Source organism: Gasterosteus aculeatus, chromosome 15 (assembly GCF_964276395.1).
Source record: "Gasterosteus aculeatus chromosome 15, fGasAcu3.hap1.1, whole genome shotgun sequence".
Taxonomy (NCBI): Eukaryota; Metazoa; Chordata; class Actinopteri; order Perciformes; family Gasterosteidae; genus Gasterosteus; species Gasterosteus aculeatus.
Window position 1 is genome coordinate 16,560,924 of NC_135703.1, and position 18,595 is coordinate 16,579,518.

The 18,595-nt window shown below is 43.2% G+C and overlaps 1 protein-coding gene across 1 annotated transcript; it reads left to right on the top strand.

Moving 5' to 3' along the window:
• The first annotated feature begins 5,712 nt into the window (after positions 1-5,712).
• Positions 5,713-14,887, top strand: LOC120833294 (potassium channel subfamily K member 5). Its single transcript, XM_040200290.2, has 5 exons — positions 5,713-6,220; positions 11,296-11,407; positions 11,790-11,956; positions 12,061-12,229; positions 12,316-14,887. Exons 1-5 carry the CDS (start codon positions 6,035-6,037, stop codon positions 13,248-13,250), a joined length of 1,569 nt encoding a protein of 522 aa, XP_040056224.2. The 5' UTR covers positions 5,713-6,034; the 3' UTR covers positions 13,251-14,887.
• The last annotated feature ends 3,708 nt before the right edge of the window (positions 14,888-18,595 follow it).

Consider the following 18,595-nt stretch of genomic DNA (forward strand, 5'->3'; position numbering starts at 1 on the left):
TTGGGAAAGGCCTTACACGAGGCACCATTTTGGCAAGGTGTTGGTTAATAGCTAGTGTGAAATTAAATCATTGAGATCAATATAATTATTAATAATCGCTAAGATAATTCACAAAATAAACGAATAACGGGGCACCCTAATATCTACGAACTAATAAAAACATGCATACGTGTGTGTGTGTGTAAGATAAGGAGGGGAGCTAGCTGGACGCTAAGCTACCAACCACATGGCTGAGGTGTTAGCAGGCTGTGTTTGTACACCACGTGTGTTCCTCACGTAGTTAAACCTCTGTGTGTCTGAAGACTCAAAGCAAAGCAGATCTTATTAGGAACAATGAGGCACGATAGCGGTTAACTTCATCACGTCATGCAGTTCATAAACAATACAGTAAACCCAAAAAACAAAAATAAGGACACATGCTAATCTAACTTCTGCCCAGACTTACTGTGCGTTGATATCTTAATTTGGAAATATTATTGAGCATATTCCATGTTTTAAAAACACAGACACATATATTGACTATTTGTAAAATGTGTTTTCGATATAGTTTTTTTGTGGCTCAAGGTGGGGTCACGCCTCATTGCCCTCTATGGACCAGCCGCCACTGCGTGTCATATGCAGGACACAGGATGACTATTTCTAACAGCAAGGAACTCTAATGCTGTCCTGCAGCATTAGAGTTCCTTGCAACAAATCACAGACAGAAGTATAAGTCCACAAGCTTACAAACCATTCAGATTCAGACAATTCAGGACAGGTTTCATAATCCTCAGCAGCATGGCACCTATCATAGAGGCTATCTTTAATTTAGGTCTGACTGTATGGTAACCTACTCTCAAGCGATATACCCGTTCATCCGCTAACAAAGCTTTTTAACAGCTTGTGTTTTGAAATGTAGACGCTTTAAAATAAGTGGAAATGTTTTAAAAAAGGAGACAAAAAGAAGCAAACAAATCATTTCAGTCGGTGTTCACGTGAACCAACTTTTGAAAATTTTCACCGGAAAGTACTTATTATGAGTCTGATTCTGTCTTTTGATCCATTTATATGGGCAGTTTGGAAAAACACTAAAGATGCACACTAAAAAGAAACACGCACCGACAAGAAGCAAATGAGCTGAATGATTGTGCAGATTTCCTTCCCACGAGAAGCTCAGGAGAAAATCACAACATAAACATAAAACAATAGAACTAGGAAGCAGTTCTTCACTCATTCCACTTGGTCAAATCACTGTACACACCTACGCACGCTAAATATAAACCCCTACAAAGGGATCGCATCCAACATACCAAACAGGAAGCACAAAGTATAAACACTTTTTACGGATTGAAAGAAAACTCAATGGCTTCTTAAACACTGGCTGTACGCAATACAGCCTTTAATTTAAGTGGTATGTGCTTAAGGTACAATTATTCATTGCCATAATAATAGTGATATTGTGAATTTGGATTGCTAGATATGAGGTTGGAGGGGCAACACAAGCTCCCGAAGAGCACTTTAAATTATCGTCAGTTGCATCGTGCTGTGAAGTCCCCAGTAGTGTAGAGGCATTGAGCGCAGCCTGGTGTGCAGTGCTCATGTGAGCTGGTGTGCAGCGTCCTTTATAGCATATTTGTGTGGTGTAAGTATATAGCGTAGTGTAGAGTACGGCTTGTGTACTGCGTACGGTGGCGACGCGGCACCGACTGCCTTCATCCAAGGGAAACTTTGGCAGGGCAGATACTCGTCATGTTGAGTAACCTCATTGAGTAATAGTCTGTTAAACAAACTTGACATTCCACTGACACAGAAATGTGGCAGATCTGTTTTGGAGGTGAAATATACAGCTCTCCAAATCTCCACGATAAATTCAAATGTTACGGTGTTGGTTGGTCCTCGTTTTCTGCCTCTTGTGTCCTTGGGTTAACTTTCCTTCCTCCCCCTGGTGTGTTTTCTCCCCCGTTGTGATTGTCCGCCACTCCAGTGTGTTTAAACCATGTCTGTCCCTCGTCTCGCTGTTGGTATTACTTTGGTTTGTTGACATGAAGCCCACAAGCATGGAAACATTTTTAATAATTCTATTAAGTCTATAAGTCTATTATTCTTTACTAAGAATTGTAAGACAATAGTCTGAGTATGCGCCGCCGAAAGGTGTGGCTCTGGGCTTTCCAATATCTCTTCAAAGATCTTGTCCTCCTGGAACTTTTGGTCACCAAATGAAACACCGTTTTCTGATTTGGCTCCTGCGTTAGACCTATCTGGCCGGCCTGGAAGTCCTCATGGATCCTTTTCACCAGACCACCATGATGGCCTTCACCAGCTCTGCCGCTCTATATTCCTTCCCTTTGTGAGGGGTCAGGACTTCAACTCAGGTGCAGAGCAATAAGGCAACAAAAACTTCCAAAAAGGTTTCGAATCTTTTACTCGGAAAAAACTAATGCAAGATAAAAAGGGTGCACAGGCAAAGGCGGAATCCACACGCTCTTGTAGAAACAAAAAAAGGAAGAGAGCCTGGCAACGAAGTAAAAACAAGATAACCAAAACAGCACTGGGAATTTCTTACTACAAACAAGCACCTCTGGGAAAAACAAAAGATAACCTGACACAGACAACTGGGGGGGAACTGAGGCTTAAATACAGGTGGAGGTGATTGCAAACTAAACTCAGCTGTGGAGAGAAACGAAGGGTGAGAAACTAGATACAGGAAGTGCAGTGGTTACAAAAATAAAACAGGAAGTTAATCTTCACTGTCTCTTCGAGTCGTCACACCATTTAACATCTGCACATGTTTGACCATAGACCACACACGTTGTCTTATGTATATTGACAGCCCAATTGGAACAGTTAGGAAAGATACATGGACTAGTAATGTGATGTCAAAGTGGGCTGCATTATTTAACTATTTAGTCCCATGAAAACACAAAAATGAAAAAGATTTTAATCTGATTGACGTGACTGAAACTCAACTAAAACTACCACAATGTAATGTTTGGAAAGCAGCATCAAACATGACCGCAGGGTGTAATAATAAAGAACGACACCTATTGACTGGGAAAGGCGGGAAAGTTTCCCTTTGGATGTTGATTCTGCAAAGAATAAATGAGTGTTATACAACAAGCTGTGTATGGCAGGGACCTTGTTTAAGACCCCACGTGACAAAGGCAGATTCAGACCACTCTGAGTCCGCTGATTCAAAAGTGCCTCCTTCTGCACAACTCCATGAGGGCATTCTTCTGCATGTTACGCTACATTTCCTATTGCCTTCGAAAAAACATTTCAAATTCCTACAATACGCCGCTTAGTTGTTGGGAAACAGGCTCATATGCTTTCTGAATGACGGTAAGATGTAAGAATGTAATGAGTTTGGCGTGATTGACAAAGTATACGGAGCCAGCAGCTGGTTGGTAAGAACCCGCTGTACGAAGGTTCCAGCCATGTGCTGCACATGATGCCAGTGACAGGCCAAGTGGTGAGCGGTTAAAGACAAAACAGATGAAAGCTAACTCTTTCCAGTGGTTCCTGTCTTCTAAGCTAAGCTAAGCTAACCAGTGTCTGGCTCCATCACATCTTTAGCAGATCTACTTGTGTAGCCAGGACGTCTGGATGAAAAGTATGTGGCCTCCTCCTCTGCGCTTACAGTGCGTTGTTTCAACATTAGCAAGTTCACACTAAATTGCCTGGTGGGTATTTTAGCAAATGAATAGTTACATTTCAGACGATATCTAACAGGTTCCCAAATGGCATATTGGTCAGTTTGTTCTGAACGCAGAGACGTGATTGGTCAACGCTGCTCCAACTACAAACAGATTACAAAGCGAAACACTCACCTTCAGATGCCAAAATCTTGTCAGATTCTGCATTAACATGTAGATATCACAGTTATATATTTAGCATCCAAACATGACAGCCTTATCAATTGTCTAATCAAATAGTTTTAATAGGAGCATGAACAGGCATATTTAAAAAAAAAAGGTCAAACTAGCCCTGAAGCAGGTTTTTACTGCCTTTTGTTATCAGTAACCAGCCAGTTAAGACATTGAATGTAATAAATGCAGGTCATTGGATCCTCACCTATGGCTGAAATATACCGAATGAAACGTAAACATTTAGGATTTGCAGAATACATGTCAAATTCAATTGAAACATTTTAAACTACTGTAAATACAAAGGACAACGTGAGGATTCATCCTGATGCTTATGCGTGTTTGAAGGTGGTGTTGGTCAGTAAGTCGTCTGTTGCCATGTGGAGGATAGATATGGTCTGAATTAGAGAATTATATGTAGGCTACCTGTGATTGAAACAAGTAAGATATGTTCCACAACGGCACAATTTGGTTTGCTCAGTCCAGCGAGTCTGAGCTCTTCCAGCTACTGGCTGGATAACAGAACGGGTTGGCCCGAGCACTCAGTGGGCACAGAGCAAATGCACTTCTCCTGCGCTCTGCTAACGTACCCCTGTCAACATAACTCTAGCTTGTATTCAGCCACACACTTTTATCAATGGAGGGATCGACATTTCATAGTGTGCCGTTTTATGAAGGGAAAAAAAATAACATATGTTGTCATAAGTCGTTTTTAAAGCTGACAGAATTATGAGAATGACTGAAAAAAAGTTTGTACGTGATTTGTAGTTGCAGTACCATAAAATGAATTGAAAAAGAAAAACGGCCTTGGGCAAATAGCAATACACACCGGTGATGATGCAATGTTATGTTGTCTTGCATACCGTGAATTCTCCCACACTAGCAAGCCTGCGCTGCTGTGTTAGACCACAGGGACACGGAGGGCTTAATGAGGATCTGAATCGACACCATGTTGGTTTTTTCAAATGACATGCTGTGTCAGCACTGCAGTTGAAACGAATGGGAATAAAACCCAATCTCCGGCTGATCTTTGGCTGTACTTCAACCAATCAACGTCATCCACCCGCTTCTCCAAGCATGGAGCAGGAACGTGCGTGTTTGCAAACCCTGGTCATTTTTTAGTATCTCAATAATTGACTTGCAGGACGATCTATCCAAACGAACGTACAGTATGGACACAACATGTTCTGCGGGGAGACACAAATCTAGCGGGAATGCATGAGTCAGTTTTTTGATAACAAGAAGCAACATCAAGGAAACCAAGTCAGGCTGACTGGGCTTTTTGCAGGTGGAAAATGAATCTGAAAGTGAATCTGTGGAAGTTCGTGTCACAAACAATGGCGTGTAATGCATATGGAACACGTATGAAATAAGATCATCTACTGGGGCTGTTTAAGAATTGTATATAGATGTAGATGTATATAAAAACGTGCGAGCATGGAGTAGAGAGGGCGTGCCGGGAAGCGCAGGGTTGTCGGTTCAGACCCCGTCTGCTCCATGTCCCATGTCGAAGTGCCCCTGAGCAAGACACCCGACCCCCTAACTGCTCCTAAACGTTAAACCTTTGGTTAAAAATGCATTGCAAGTCGCTCTGGATAAAAGCGGCATGTACTGTAACGCATGCTTGTATTTTACTCTGACGAACGTTATGAGCAACCTGGTAGAACTTTAGTTGGTCGCGAATAAAAGTGCGTGTCGGAAAAGAGCGTTGAGAAGCTTTAAAAAGTTTAGTGCAGCTGCGCACCTGCAGTCTCCCCAAATAAAGAGAATGGGCCGGACTACAAAGCCCACATACACACACACACACACACACACACACTCACACACACACACCCGGCACTGTGTTATGGGCGGATCCCCCCCTCGCTTCCACTCCCCGTGCACTACTTTAGCAGGCAGTATCTCTCCGGTCGCGCACGTGGAGAGACGCCGCCGCTCGCGCCCCTTGGTTTATGACTCGTGAGAAGCTCGCGCCCCTTGGTTCATGACCCGTGAGAAGCTCGCGCGGTCTCGAGCCCGACGCTGTCATCACCCGCGGCGCTTTTCACGCACTCCGCAGGGCCGTCGCGCGACCGGAGCAGCGTTTGGCGGACCGCGCAGAGAATGAGTGCCGCGTAGCTCCGCGCGTCGCTGTTATCTCCCCCACTCGCCCCCCGGGCCGCGCGCTCAGGGCCGAGTCGTTGTACACAAGAATGGTAGATAAAGGCCCCTTGTTGACATCTGCCATTATTTTTTACCTGTCCATTGGGGCAGCGATTTTTCAAGTCTTGGAGGAGCCCAACTGGAAGGCGGCTGCGAAGCGCTATAGAGACCAGAAGGACACAATACTTAAGGACTATCCCTGTCTGACCAAAGACGATTTGGACAAAATATTAGAGGTATGCTTCTACTACAACTTCTCAGCCTCCTGATGCAAATGCTCTGTAAGCTGCTGGGACGTGAGTTGTTGTAAGTTCAGGGTTCCTCCCTGTGTGTCAACACCACCACAGCAACACGGCTGTTGTCACTGAAAGTTCATTGAACGGTTACACGTGCCCTCGTAAATGTTCACTTTGCCCGGCTGCTTGTGATGATGATGCTGATTATTTTATTGTCCAGTTGATAACAGGACAGACGGGCGGGCAGTCTGGGGCGGTGACTGTGGCACCAGGGTGCTGAGGGTCAATCTGTGACCCTTGGTTCGTGGTGTTCCATTGCTATAATTTCTTGTTAGAATTGCTTTTCCTCCGCTGGTAGCAGAGCCGCGGGCCGTTGACCTCCACATGGTGAGTCAACACCGCCTGCGATTCCACAGGTGTTTGCATCATCGCGTGTTTGTCCACTTCCTCCACCTCGAGGGGCTTCTGAGACCTCAGAAGCTCCATGTGGGAGGGAGAAGATGGGATCTTTGATGGGAGAAGACTTGATCCGTGTGTTTGTGGTGTCCACATCATGTGTATATTCAACCCGCGAGTCCCACTGGTCTCTTTCTGTCTTTGTCCATTGGGGGGGGGGCTTTTGCACTTTCAAGTAAGAGCAGCAACATGCCTGAACCCGTTCCCCCTTTAGGGCCTCATCAGTATTAGGGAGATTTATTATCCCCCACCATCCCCCCTTCTGCTTCCTCCGGCTTTTCCTCCTTGTGTTTAGGGGGGTTTGTGAAAGGGATACGCCTGTGACCCTCCATCCCCCCCCACCCCACCCACCATGCATGCATCCCTACAAAGGCTCTGCCTCTTGGTGTAGACGGAATATCACAGTTGGGAGATTTGGGAACTGCTCCTGTGGAGTCTCTGAAGGACAAAGGATCCGTCGTGTCATCTGTGCGCTTTCCAAATACGATATGAAATCACACGTTTGGCTTCTTGACCTGTTTCCCCGCAGAGATGCCTGCTGTAAGGGCTTTAAAGTTGCTATATTAAAATGTGCAATATAAAGCCCTTGACTTGGCTTTTATTTGCATGAGCAGCAGAGGTTCTTCAAGGTTTCGATTGAGGAAACATTGCTCTGCGCGTCAATGATTTTCAAACCTATAAACTGGCTTAACGAGAGACGGCGACACTAAAATCTTCTGCTGTTTTACTAACAAGGAGTTTACTATTAACTACAGGACCCTTGAAGTGGTCACAGTTTGCAGTTTAGATTTTATGGTCCATCAATGCCGGCTGTTGTTAAAGTTCAGCGAAGCTGCACACACACGTCCGCTCCATTGCAAATAAGAAGCCATGTGTGTTTGTGTGCTTTTGTGTTTGTGTGTGTGTGTGTGTGTGTGTGTGTGTATTGGTCAGTCGGTCAGTCATTCAATTGGATCTGGTTTCCACAGCTACATCGGACTGCTGAGAAATCTCACACAAATAATATCGAATTGGATGAAAAGCTGTAAACAACCACTGTATTTCTTCTCTAAAAGATTGTTTGGGGGCTTTGTTGTCTTTTTAAATTGGCCGTGCAGCTGAAGAGTGGAACGGGAGAGAGTGGGAGCAGCTGAGAGCCACTCATGCGTATCGGCGGACTGTGGGGCTCCTTTTGTTAAATTGAATCGCTTAACAAAATAGTTGTCTGTTTAAATCTTGTTTTGATCTACCAATCCTTGCCAAGTAAATCCAGCTCTCAATTGCTTTAAACCCTCGGTGCAGCATGTGTAGAGCGAGGTGTTGTATGAAATTTGTTGTTGCTTTGCTCAGTGCAGCTTTGGTAAGCAAACGGCCTTTTTGAGTTCCCTTATAGCGCGGTGGTCCCGTCCCTCTCGCATGACTTAAAGGCCACTTGGAAGAATAAGTTTGCAACGCAGCGTTGTCACATGTGCAAAGTGAATCTTTGCCCTCTGCAAAATGCACAATGAAGCAGCGCTCTGTGGTGCAGCGTTCTGCCACGGCGCCGCTGGCTTTAACTAGCGGCCTTTCATCCATCTTTTGAGAAGTGCATTTAAAAAAGGAGCTATACTGAGGTCACGTAAAGGATGCATTTACTTGCATTGGTTCTAGGTTCGGGCAGTGACGAGACAGGGATGCCTTTATTGCCTTCGAGGCCTAATTCGATTTAAGGGCGCTTTCAGTACAATGTGTAAATGCCACTGTTTACGTCAGCATCGCAACACTTCAACACATCATCTTTATAAACTTTATAAGATATTTACATCTTTATAAGAGAAATTCAAGAATGAATAAAAACACCACATGTTGTGTTAATGTGGCAAGTTCTAAAACCTCATGCCGAAATTAAAGCAGACATTCACAAATCCGCCATCGGTGATACAGCTTTCGTGTCTCTACCGAATGAAGAAACAAGCTATAAAAAGGATGGAATTTGTCTGTGCTTTCTTTCTCTGAGCTTTGGGCAAAGCAGACTGTGCATTGTTTCTCATCCTTGTTGTTCCCCTGCCGCCAGTTGTCAGACTCTTATCGACACGGAGGAGCCCGGGTGACTCAACCCGTCGGGCGGGCCGCGCTGCGCCGCCAGCTGTCCTGATAACCGTTGGTTTGTCACTGCGTTCCTCAGAGGGGGTAGAGGAATCCTTTTCAGAGTGAAAGCATAAGGCCTCGCATTGTGATGTGTTGTGCATTTCTCGTTTAGCAAATCTGAATTCTCAGTGAAGGCAGCGCACACTGGAATGCTCTGCCACCACATATAGCTACACAAACGGTTTGACAATTGGTTTGCTGCCAATCAGGAGTGCGAGCATTGATGTGCGGGGTGTTCTGCATGCTTCATGTGCATTTGTCTTGTTCAGTGTTGCTATTTCTTTCTCTTTGCATGATGCACGCTCAAGATTGCTGCTCAATTGTTTTCTGTGTACTCCTATCTGAAATTGGTGTTCCGTTCTATCAAGATGCGCCTGGCATTTACTGTTTTAGGAGCAGCTGGGTTTTTTAGGGTTAGGTTGTTTATGCGGTTCAAGGTTGTTTCACGGAGTGTTCACTACTCGGAAAGCGTTAAAGCGAGGAGATCTTGCTGCTTTTATCTCAATCTGACCGTGAGTGGAAGTCAGTGTTGCGTTAATCATTAACCAGACTGCGGCGTGTTTTGTGTCCGTGGTTTTATTTAACACATTTACAGACGTTCTCGCTCCTGCTTTTATTGTCCATACACAAAATCCCAAAATTGATGTTTCTGAAAGAAAATCTGACTATTCATCAAAACAGATTGCTGGTTTAACGACTGTAGTTTTTCCGTTTTATGTGGCAGAAGACACTAGTTTTAGAGCAGCATGTTTCACCTTGAACTATTAATTTATCATGAATTGAACATTACGGGTCCAATGCGCCTGAGCATCACACAAACGCTTTCATCTTTCTCCCTTTAGACTCGTTCTCATGGTTATTGGTGACTTGAAGGGACCACGGGTTGACCAGTTGATGACCGCTAGTCGACCTTGTCCTCAACAGGTTGAAAACCAACACCTGTTCGGTAATGTTATCGGGTCCAGTGGCAGATCCTCTCCTTGTATGGTAGCAATACAGGACATTTAAACTAACCTTCTAGCCTCCAAAGTGCCTTTTTTTTAAAGCGTCCTGTTGCTGGCCCTCTTTGCCGTATTTGTATCGTGCTGCCCTCGTTCTCTTCCTGTGAATCAGCTCTTTGTAGGTCTCAAACTTCAGGCAGACGGTGAACATGTGCACGCAACCCTCATTAGACCACTTTGTGGATGGTGGAGAGCCAAACACACCGGCAACAAACGTGACTCCCAAGCATCATTTTTGTCACTTTTCAATGTTTTCCATTCTGCCACGAAACAACCCTGAACAGTCAGCCTTAACTGGCGGGGTAAAGTTTCACATAGGTTGGAAAGAATGGTTGCTTGTGTGTGGGGGATTTACCAAAAGGCTTTCATTTGAATCCTCAATTTACTTTCATGTGGTGAGACGTGTCTCATCACTTTCCATTAGTACAAGACGCCGTGCTGGAAACATGATGTTAATGCAATGCCCTTTTTCTTGTGTCTGTGGGCAGTTTGGTGAACAGTTGTTTCTTACCATTTGTGCAAGATCCTTTTGGGGACATTTTGATTACCGGTACATAAAGACATCTTGTTTAGTTGTTTTTAGTGTTGACTGGTTCATTAGGCTGCAGTTGTCGGGTCTCACAGGTTGCTCTAATGATCAGTTTCAGCCAAATAAGAATTGCTCAATAACACAAATATGTATTATTATGGAGGAATGTCCAATGGGAACGTGCAAAAGCAGGACCTTTGTGGCAATGGTTGTAACCAAAATTTGCATCACATCACTGCCGTCCTTCTAAAGCCGGCCACCCATCCCTGGCTGGTAATTGCAGCACACAGCTGTCACACCCCTGTTCTTAAGAACCAAGACTTTGCAGATGCCTAAGGGCTAATGTATGTTTTGCCAACCCCTACATATTTGGCCCAGTCAAGCCGTTTGAGAGGTGGAAATTTAAACATTTCCATGTAAGAGGGATCTGATGTAGCTCCTGCTCAAGTGCTTCCCAAATCTGACAATGTCCCTATATCCTTAAAGGGGGGCCTGACGGACAAACTGCTTTAGGGAGTAAGAGACAAAATTATCGTGTTTCTTCGGAATAATTATTTTTGTATTCAGTCCAATTGTAGTGAAGAGTAAACTGCTATCTTCAAGTCACGGACTGTTTTATTGCCTTTGTACAAGCCCTTTAAAGAAGCAATTTTAGTGTTTCTTGCATTATAAGGAAACAAAGGTTGAATATCCTTTGACCCATTTGATTTGGCTGGCAAATTATTTACACAAATGAAGATTCTTAAGACTTTCTGTTTCCAAAACCCCTCCAGGGAATTAGCCTGTGTTTTCTGTAAAGTCCCCAGTTATGTAAATAGAGCTTTTATGGGTGAACTATTTTGTTCGGGTCACATATTGGTGGCCACATAGTTCCAACAGTTCGGAGGTGCACAAAAATGAGGCTTTAGTCTGATGGGACCCTTGTTTTTAGCATCGGTGGTGTTACCTGAAATTAAGTTTGAATCGATCTTCTACGTCCTCAGGTGGTGTCTGATGCTGCAGACCAAGGGGTCACCATAACTGGCAGCAAGACCTTCAACAACTGGAACTGGCCAAACGCTGTTATCTTTGCTGCCACTGTCATCACCACCATCGGTAAGTACTTCTTGTTTGTTCAGATTGAGAGTTCTAGTTTGGATGGGAGGAAATAGTTTTTATCTGTTTTGTCAAAACTTAGTTGACTGTTGCAGAGAATGAGGTGTGTGTGTGTGTGTGTGTGTGTGTGTGTGTGTGTGTGTGTGTGTGTGTGTGTGTGTGTGTGTGTGTGTGTGTGTGTGTGTGTGTGTGTGTGTGTGTGTGTGTGTGTGTGAAAAAACATGAAAGGTACACAATGCAGATTAGAAAGGCTCTGATTCAAATATTAGTGGCATGCTGTTATTTCCATCTCCTCCTGTACAGCCACACTAAAGTAACTTAAGTAGGTGATTGGCAGGTCCCATCCCTTAAGCCCTCTTGTTTTTTGCTGTTTATTCCAAAGGATATGGGAACATTGCCCCTAAAACATCAGCAGGCCGTGTGTTTTGCATCTTCTACGGCCTGTTTGGGGTGCCGTTGTGTCTTTCCTGGATCAGTGAGCTGGGAAAGTTCTTTGGTGGCAGAGCCAAGCACCTGGGCCAGTATCTAACCAAGAAAGGATTTTCACTGGTAAGTAAGTAGAGGCGTTTCATTACACTGCTTGGAAAAGTACGTTCCTTTCTCTCTGTTATTACAAAACCTGAAGTAATTCTTTTTTTCATTTTTCTTTTCAGAGAAAGGCTCAATTCACCTGCACAGCGATATTTCTCCTCTGGGGTGTACTGGTGCATTTAGTCCTTCCACCCTTTGTGTTTATGTCCCAAGAGGGTTGGACATATGTAGAAGGATTGTACTTCTCCTTTGTCACCTTGACCACCATTGGTTTTGGAGACTTGGTGGCAGGTAAGCTGAGAATGAAACCAATTAAATAAAATCTGTTCATAACTTTGAATTCTAATGACAGTTAACCATTTTCTTTGTCCTTGTAGGTGTGGAACCAAATACAGAATACCCAACTCTGTACCGTTATTTTGTGGAAGTGTGGATTTATCTGGGGTTGGCCTGGCTTTCTTTGTTTTTCAACTGGAAAGTGCGGATGGTGATTGAGGCCCACAAGGCACTGAAGAAGCGCCGCAGGCTGCGCAAGCTATCTCTTGATGAACTCCAGCACTACAAAGAGTCTCACAAGGCTGCGCTTCGTCTGCCACCGACTCCCAATGACGTCAACATCTTCAGCTTCCTTTCCAAGAAGAAGGAGGGCTACAATGACTTGATCAAACAGATCGGCCCCAAAAAAGATGACAAGAACCACGGCACCGAAGCCATCGCCATAAATAAATCCAAAGATACTGTTCGTTCAAAGAGCTGCAACGATGCTCCCAGTTTGAACAGCCACACCATCCTTAGTCTGGACCGATCGCCGCGCCAAAAGAGGCGCTACAGTTTCAGCGACCGAGTCACTGTTGCTTTTTCCAAGTCCAAGAACTACCTGCTGGGCGCAGATAGTGGTTCGCTACTAACAGAGGACCAAGTAGAAGGTGAGGTGGACCTCGACCAGGGCCGAATGTACGAGAACCAGCTGGACAAGGAGGTAGACCTAAAGAACGGAGGGGGGGGGGATTGTGAAGTAGGCGGTCGAAGGACATGGGACTCAAAGGAGTTCCACCCCCTAACATTCAAAAATGCAAACATTACTTTCATAGACGAGAACTTTCTCAGTGATGACTTGGAGGAGGAAAATGATGAGGATTCTAAGGCAAAACTATCCATTACTACGTGTGATGAAAACGTTGAAACAAACTCCAAGGAGGAGCGTGGTTCTGAATCCGAGGGGTCGGTCTTCACTGGTGACGGTTCGGAACACAGCCACTCGTATGAGAAACTGGTGGAGGAATATGCAAAGGAAGATAATACCGAATCTTGATATCACAAAGCCTTCAACTGTCCTTCAAAGTCCAAACGCCTTCCTGGTTCTGTTATATTCCAATAGGAATTGTTTGAATGAATATCAGTCCCATTGGACTTTTGGGGATCTGATAATGACTTTAAAGGCTGGATCAAATTTCTATGAAAGGTTCTGTTCATAGATGAAAGTCTGAGTTTTCCCATCAACTCTTGTACAATCTTCTAACCCAGGAGTATTTAAAAACTACTCTATTTGTGCCTTTTTATGTAGTCTGAGAAACTAAATCCCTCACCTTTTGTAATGTCCGAACAAGAACCATTTACCCTGAGGTCTGGTAAGAGAATATGTGGAAATGTATTTGGTTCCCCGTAGTTCATGCTATGCCTATACACCATATTGGTGTTTTTCATATTTATTCAAATGAAGGACATACTGTAGTAGCTTTTATCCAATGGGTTTATGTTTTCCATTGCACAATTCCACCTAATGAGGACAGTTTAAAGTCTGTCAGTGCAGACTTTATTTTTTTAAAAACCTGAGCCAAACATTTGTCCTTACTGAAGGGGGTTAAGGGCAAAGACCTTTTTTTGCCCATGGTATGTCACTTTGAAGTCCTTGTTGCTTAGCTGTGTCTGAGATTTCAGTTTTTTATTTGTTACTGTGAACCATAGCATTGTGACATGCACTAGGGGTTAACGGTGATGCACGGCAACCTGTCGGGGGGGCTAGAACTAACTGAATAACTTTTATTTTTTGTATCAATAGGGAAGCATTAATGGCAAATGTGAATGTCCTGCCGAGAGACACTCTCTGTTATTATATTTGATAAGCAGCCTCCCTTTATTTTATTACCGCTATAAAAGAACAATCACCTTTGGAAATGATTCTCAGCCTTGTAGATTACCCTCAAATTGCTTCAGTGAACACATTGTTTTATTGTTGATTTGCTGTTGACGTGTCAATCTGTGGTGTCCGCCGTCTATCGCGGCGGAAACTCTACCTTTTACAGCAACGTTGTTTTGTTTGTTGTCCCCTTTTGTCGGACCGTTTTTCTTCATTGCATTTGTCATGTAAAGACTGACCAACAAGACTGTTGGGAGCCACAAACCCAGTTCTTCCTGGGGAAGCCGTGGCCCGGCTGCTCATGTTTGCCTTTGGGGGCACGCACACTGACCAGGTTAAAGCAAGCGGTCGATGCTCTGACGTACGTCTCGGTCAGGAGACCTGGAGCCCGAAGAATCGGTGCTCATAACTATTGTGTTGTACTTCCCCCTTGTTTCATGTGTACACAAGCTTAAACTCCAGGGACCATTTATTTCATTGCTTTGCCCAGTCTGACTTTAGAAAAGGTCCTTACCCGCTGCCTTTTGCACGCGTTAACTTGCACACAAACTGGTACAGTGGATATCGAGATTGCTAAGCTTTAAATTTTACCAGCTCATGGATAATACAGATGAAATATGGTCAAAATGATAGACCACATCTCAAAAAGGCCTTAAGTCCAAACACATTAAAACCCATTGCGCCAAGATGTTTCAGAAAGTTGCTCCATTGTGTAGAACTCCATTTTTTTTTAATTATTAAGTTATTCACGTTTGCATGTAAATACCAAACAAACCTGTTTTTCATGTTAATAAACATTTAATAAAACTTGACTGTTTTTTGTGATGCTTGCATTATATTTAAGTGGTCAAATAAATAAGTATTAGCCACTACTTCGTCAAAACGCAAGATCAAATGTTTTCAATGACCCCAAATCAGGGTGATACTATTTGTGTTTGTTATAATTGCCAAGTAGCTGATAGAACTGAATTAAAGGTTACGCAGGATGTTTCAGTTTCATTTGTCTTCTGTATCTCGAGTGACCTGTCACCGGTCTGTTTGAACAATGCGCCCCCAGAGCGGCTCAGTACAAGCGCAGAGAAAGACGTAAAGGGGGAGAGATTGCTGCAATTCATCACTTTGTCACTTGTCACTTTGTCTCTTGTCTGTTACTTGTTCGTTAGTGCACTTTATGCTTAATATTTTTATTAACTTTTTAATATTTAAATTTTTTTAACTTTATTCCCTTCTTTTATACTAACCCATAGCCTTAGCCTTATTCTACTAACCCATTGCATTAGCATTTCATTCCACTTTATTTTATTACTTGTGCACTGTTGTCTTGTCTGTCTACTGTCGCGCACTAACCGCCAAGACAAATTCCTTGTGTATGTTTGACATATTTTGGCTAATAAATGTTTCCTGATTCCTGATTCCTGAAATGGGGAGAGGCGGAGAGCGAGACGCGCAGTATCATAAAGACAGTGAAAAAATATGTTGTGACAGAAAAAATGTTTAGAAAAACATCCTTTGGAAATGTGGAAATACACGCTTTTGCACGGTTTCCAGCTTCAATTTTAATATTTACTCCAATATATTTACACATGCATATTTAAACTGTTGACACCAAGGAGGCCTCCCCTGCTAGAGCTTCCTCTCTGATGTGTGTAAGTCTTCATTTCCTGTCTCCGAGACAGCCGTGTAGCAGGCCTCCTGAACCGGTGGGCAACCTCCTCCACAGGGGGTCCGCTGGTCACAGAATGGAGCTTGCACCCTTTGGCGGTGGCCCAGATATGGGAGCTTCTTAGCTTGGTCCAAGTTGATGTCGGTATTCGGGTTAGATAGGGCTTTTTTAGGGTTAACTTTTCTATTTCTGTCTTTATGCCTGTTTGTCGGTTTCCTCAGGCGTTTTCAACTGTGCTGCGCTACGTCTCGGAGAAGGCCAGCAAAAAGTCCATCCATTTCAATAGGGTTAGGGATATAGGAGGTTGGGATAAAAGCATTTTTGCTCCTTTATGAAGGATACGCGGCTTTGAAGGTGGATGGATGGTAAAATATTCTAAAACATATACGTAAGCTTCCATAATATGCGCTCAGAGTCCTGTCCTGTGAGCTGTTTCAGGGGCCAAAGCCGTGATCCAAACAGTGTTACTGAACATTCACCAACGCAGTGACGTGCAGAGAAGCTGGAAACAGAGACATAGAATGGAGAATGCACTGGTCTTTTTTTAGATATCTTGTCTTCACACACATTGTAGGCTCTGACGATTGTCTTTCCTTCCTGCTTCCTCCTTTAGTATTCATATGTATCATTGTTGCACAGACTAAACTACAGACGTCAGCTTACAATGGCGGCCTTAGTGTAAATTATTTAAAATACTATTTAAAATAGTGTAAAAAGTTTCATTGAGAATTCAATGGTTCCGTATTAAAAAGACCTCTACAATACATGTCATTTTCTTGTGAAGTTGTTGTGCAATATTTGTATCATGTATTCCCTTTTTTTAATCTAAGTGACACCTGGCAAGGTTCACTGTGCACACGAACATCAAGGTTATGCTGCTGTACAAGTGAACCACGCTGCAAAGGGAGACCCTGACATAACAACAACGCTGAAAACCCAATTGTGAGTAATAACATTCTGCACAAACACAATGTAGTCCCGCTCATTTATCTGTGCTTATAAATGTTTTTTTTCTTGGAGACAAGCTGTTAAAATATCCTGATCTGCCGAACAATTCAAAAGATTAGCTTGTGCATAACAAGTTGTAGTTAATACTGGCTAGAAACGCCAATGCCTGAATGGGTGCAGACGGATAGGCCATGATATTGACGTAATTATGGCTTCAAAATTGATATTTAGAAAAATAAACAGCAGCACTTGGATACTATTCTTATCTCTTAACTTGTATTTCCTCCCAGTCGTTTGAAAACCTGTTGCGGAACAATGTCTCACCACATTTTCACCATCAATGTTTCACTAGTGGGTGGTGCGGGAGAAGCTTGGCCCTTACCAATTAACCGACGATGGTTACTGAACCAAAACCAAGCTCAAGACTCGCTGTAGAAAATGTGCTGAGCCTGGTGGAAACCACAGTGTCTCCTGTTACTGTGGGATTCATGACCCAACACAAATGTCAACCCCCATACATAACTTCACCTCGCACCACAGGTCATTCATATGAATGCTGAGCCCATTGTTAGTTAATTATCCCACGGTGATGAAAAAAAGCTTCTGGGCTGTTGTGCAGCTCATGGTTGGAACTTTTACCCTCTGAGCTACAGATCTAATGAATCAGTAATGAAACAGGTTTGTGAAGTGATGGGATTGGATCAGAGCGGACACATGACGTTAGTGAGGAGAGTGGAGACTTCAACCCTGAAAAAGCCAGATATCTCCCACTGGAGTGTGTAAAGATCTAAAACAGAGCTGGCAGAGAGACTTCTGTTCTTAAAAAAACGGCATTTCCTTCCCATTTTCTCTATATAATACTATATAACCATTAATCAAAGTTAAGAGTTTGGCCTTAAGCTTTTATAGTCAAAAACTTCTTCTTGACTGTGTGCTCAGAGTTGATTGAAACCAGATATTTGTTTTTGGCAATATTGCATCTTAATTAGACAGATGAAGAGTGTGGTGGCAGATCAGAATCGTTATGTATAAGATGCACAAGGGCCCTCCATCCCGACCCACTTTTAACCATTCAGAAGAGCCCCCACCAAATGAAGTCTTACGATTGAAACCACTCAACTATGTGAACAATGGCAGCTAAATTATTAAGTAGGACCACATAACTCAAAACCCAAAAATAGGTTTTCAAGGTGTCAGCGTCATAAAAGCTGAGGACACAAAAAATATTCCATTCATTTTAAGGGTACATACTTCGTAATATTTGGGAAGAAAATTTGAATGTGGGCAACATATTACTTTGAAAGTTTTAATGAACCGAAAATGTATTGAAAATAACATCTAACCTAAGTGCAGCTATGAAAGTTGGTAAAAATAATAATCTGTACATCGTAATCTTTGGATCAAAATGTATAGTACGCTCGCCCTGCAAATCCCAGTAGGTAACGGAAATGCACACAGTACGAAGGAAACAGGTGTAATGTGGGACCAATGTCCCACATTACACCAATGTAATGATGTAAGAATGGGAATTTGGTTGTTGGACTTAGTCCCTGAGGCCGCGTTTGCCTTCTGCTACAAAAATGTCGTACCCTTGATAAAAAGTGTATTAACGTCACACATTTATTTGTTGCGTGAGTTGTGTTTGGAGCGTGTACAAACAGCTTCAATATCCGTGTAGCCTCTGATGTTTCCAGAGATATGTGGCATTATTATATTACGTTTTTTTCTTGACGGGATTGATCCACTTCCGGAGCCCCGGAGGATAACAGCACTCTATTCAGGGATTCAGGGACAATGTTGCCTGTTAGCTAGAGAAATAAAAAAGGAGCTACAGTATATTAAATACTTATCTCACGACCGCAGCTGCATAATGCTCAATTTGCAAGAACCTCAGGTAGAGGGTCAGAGA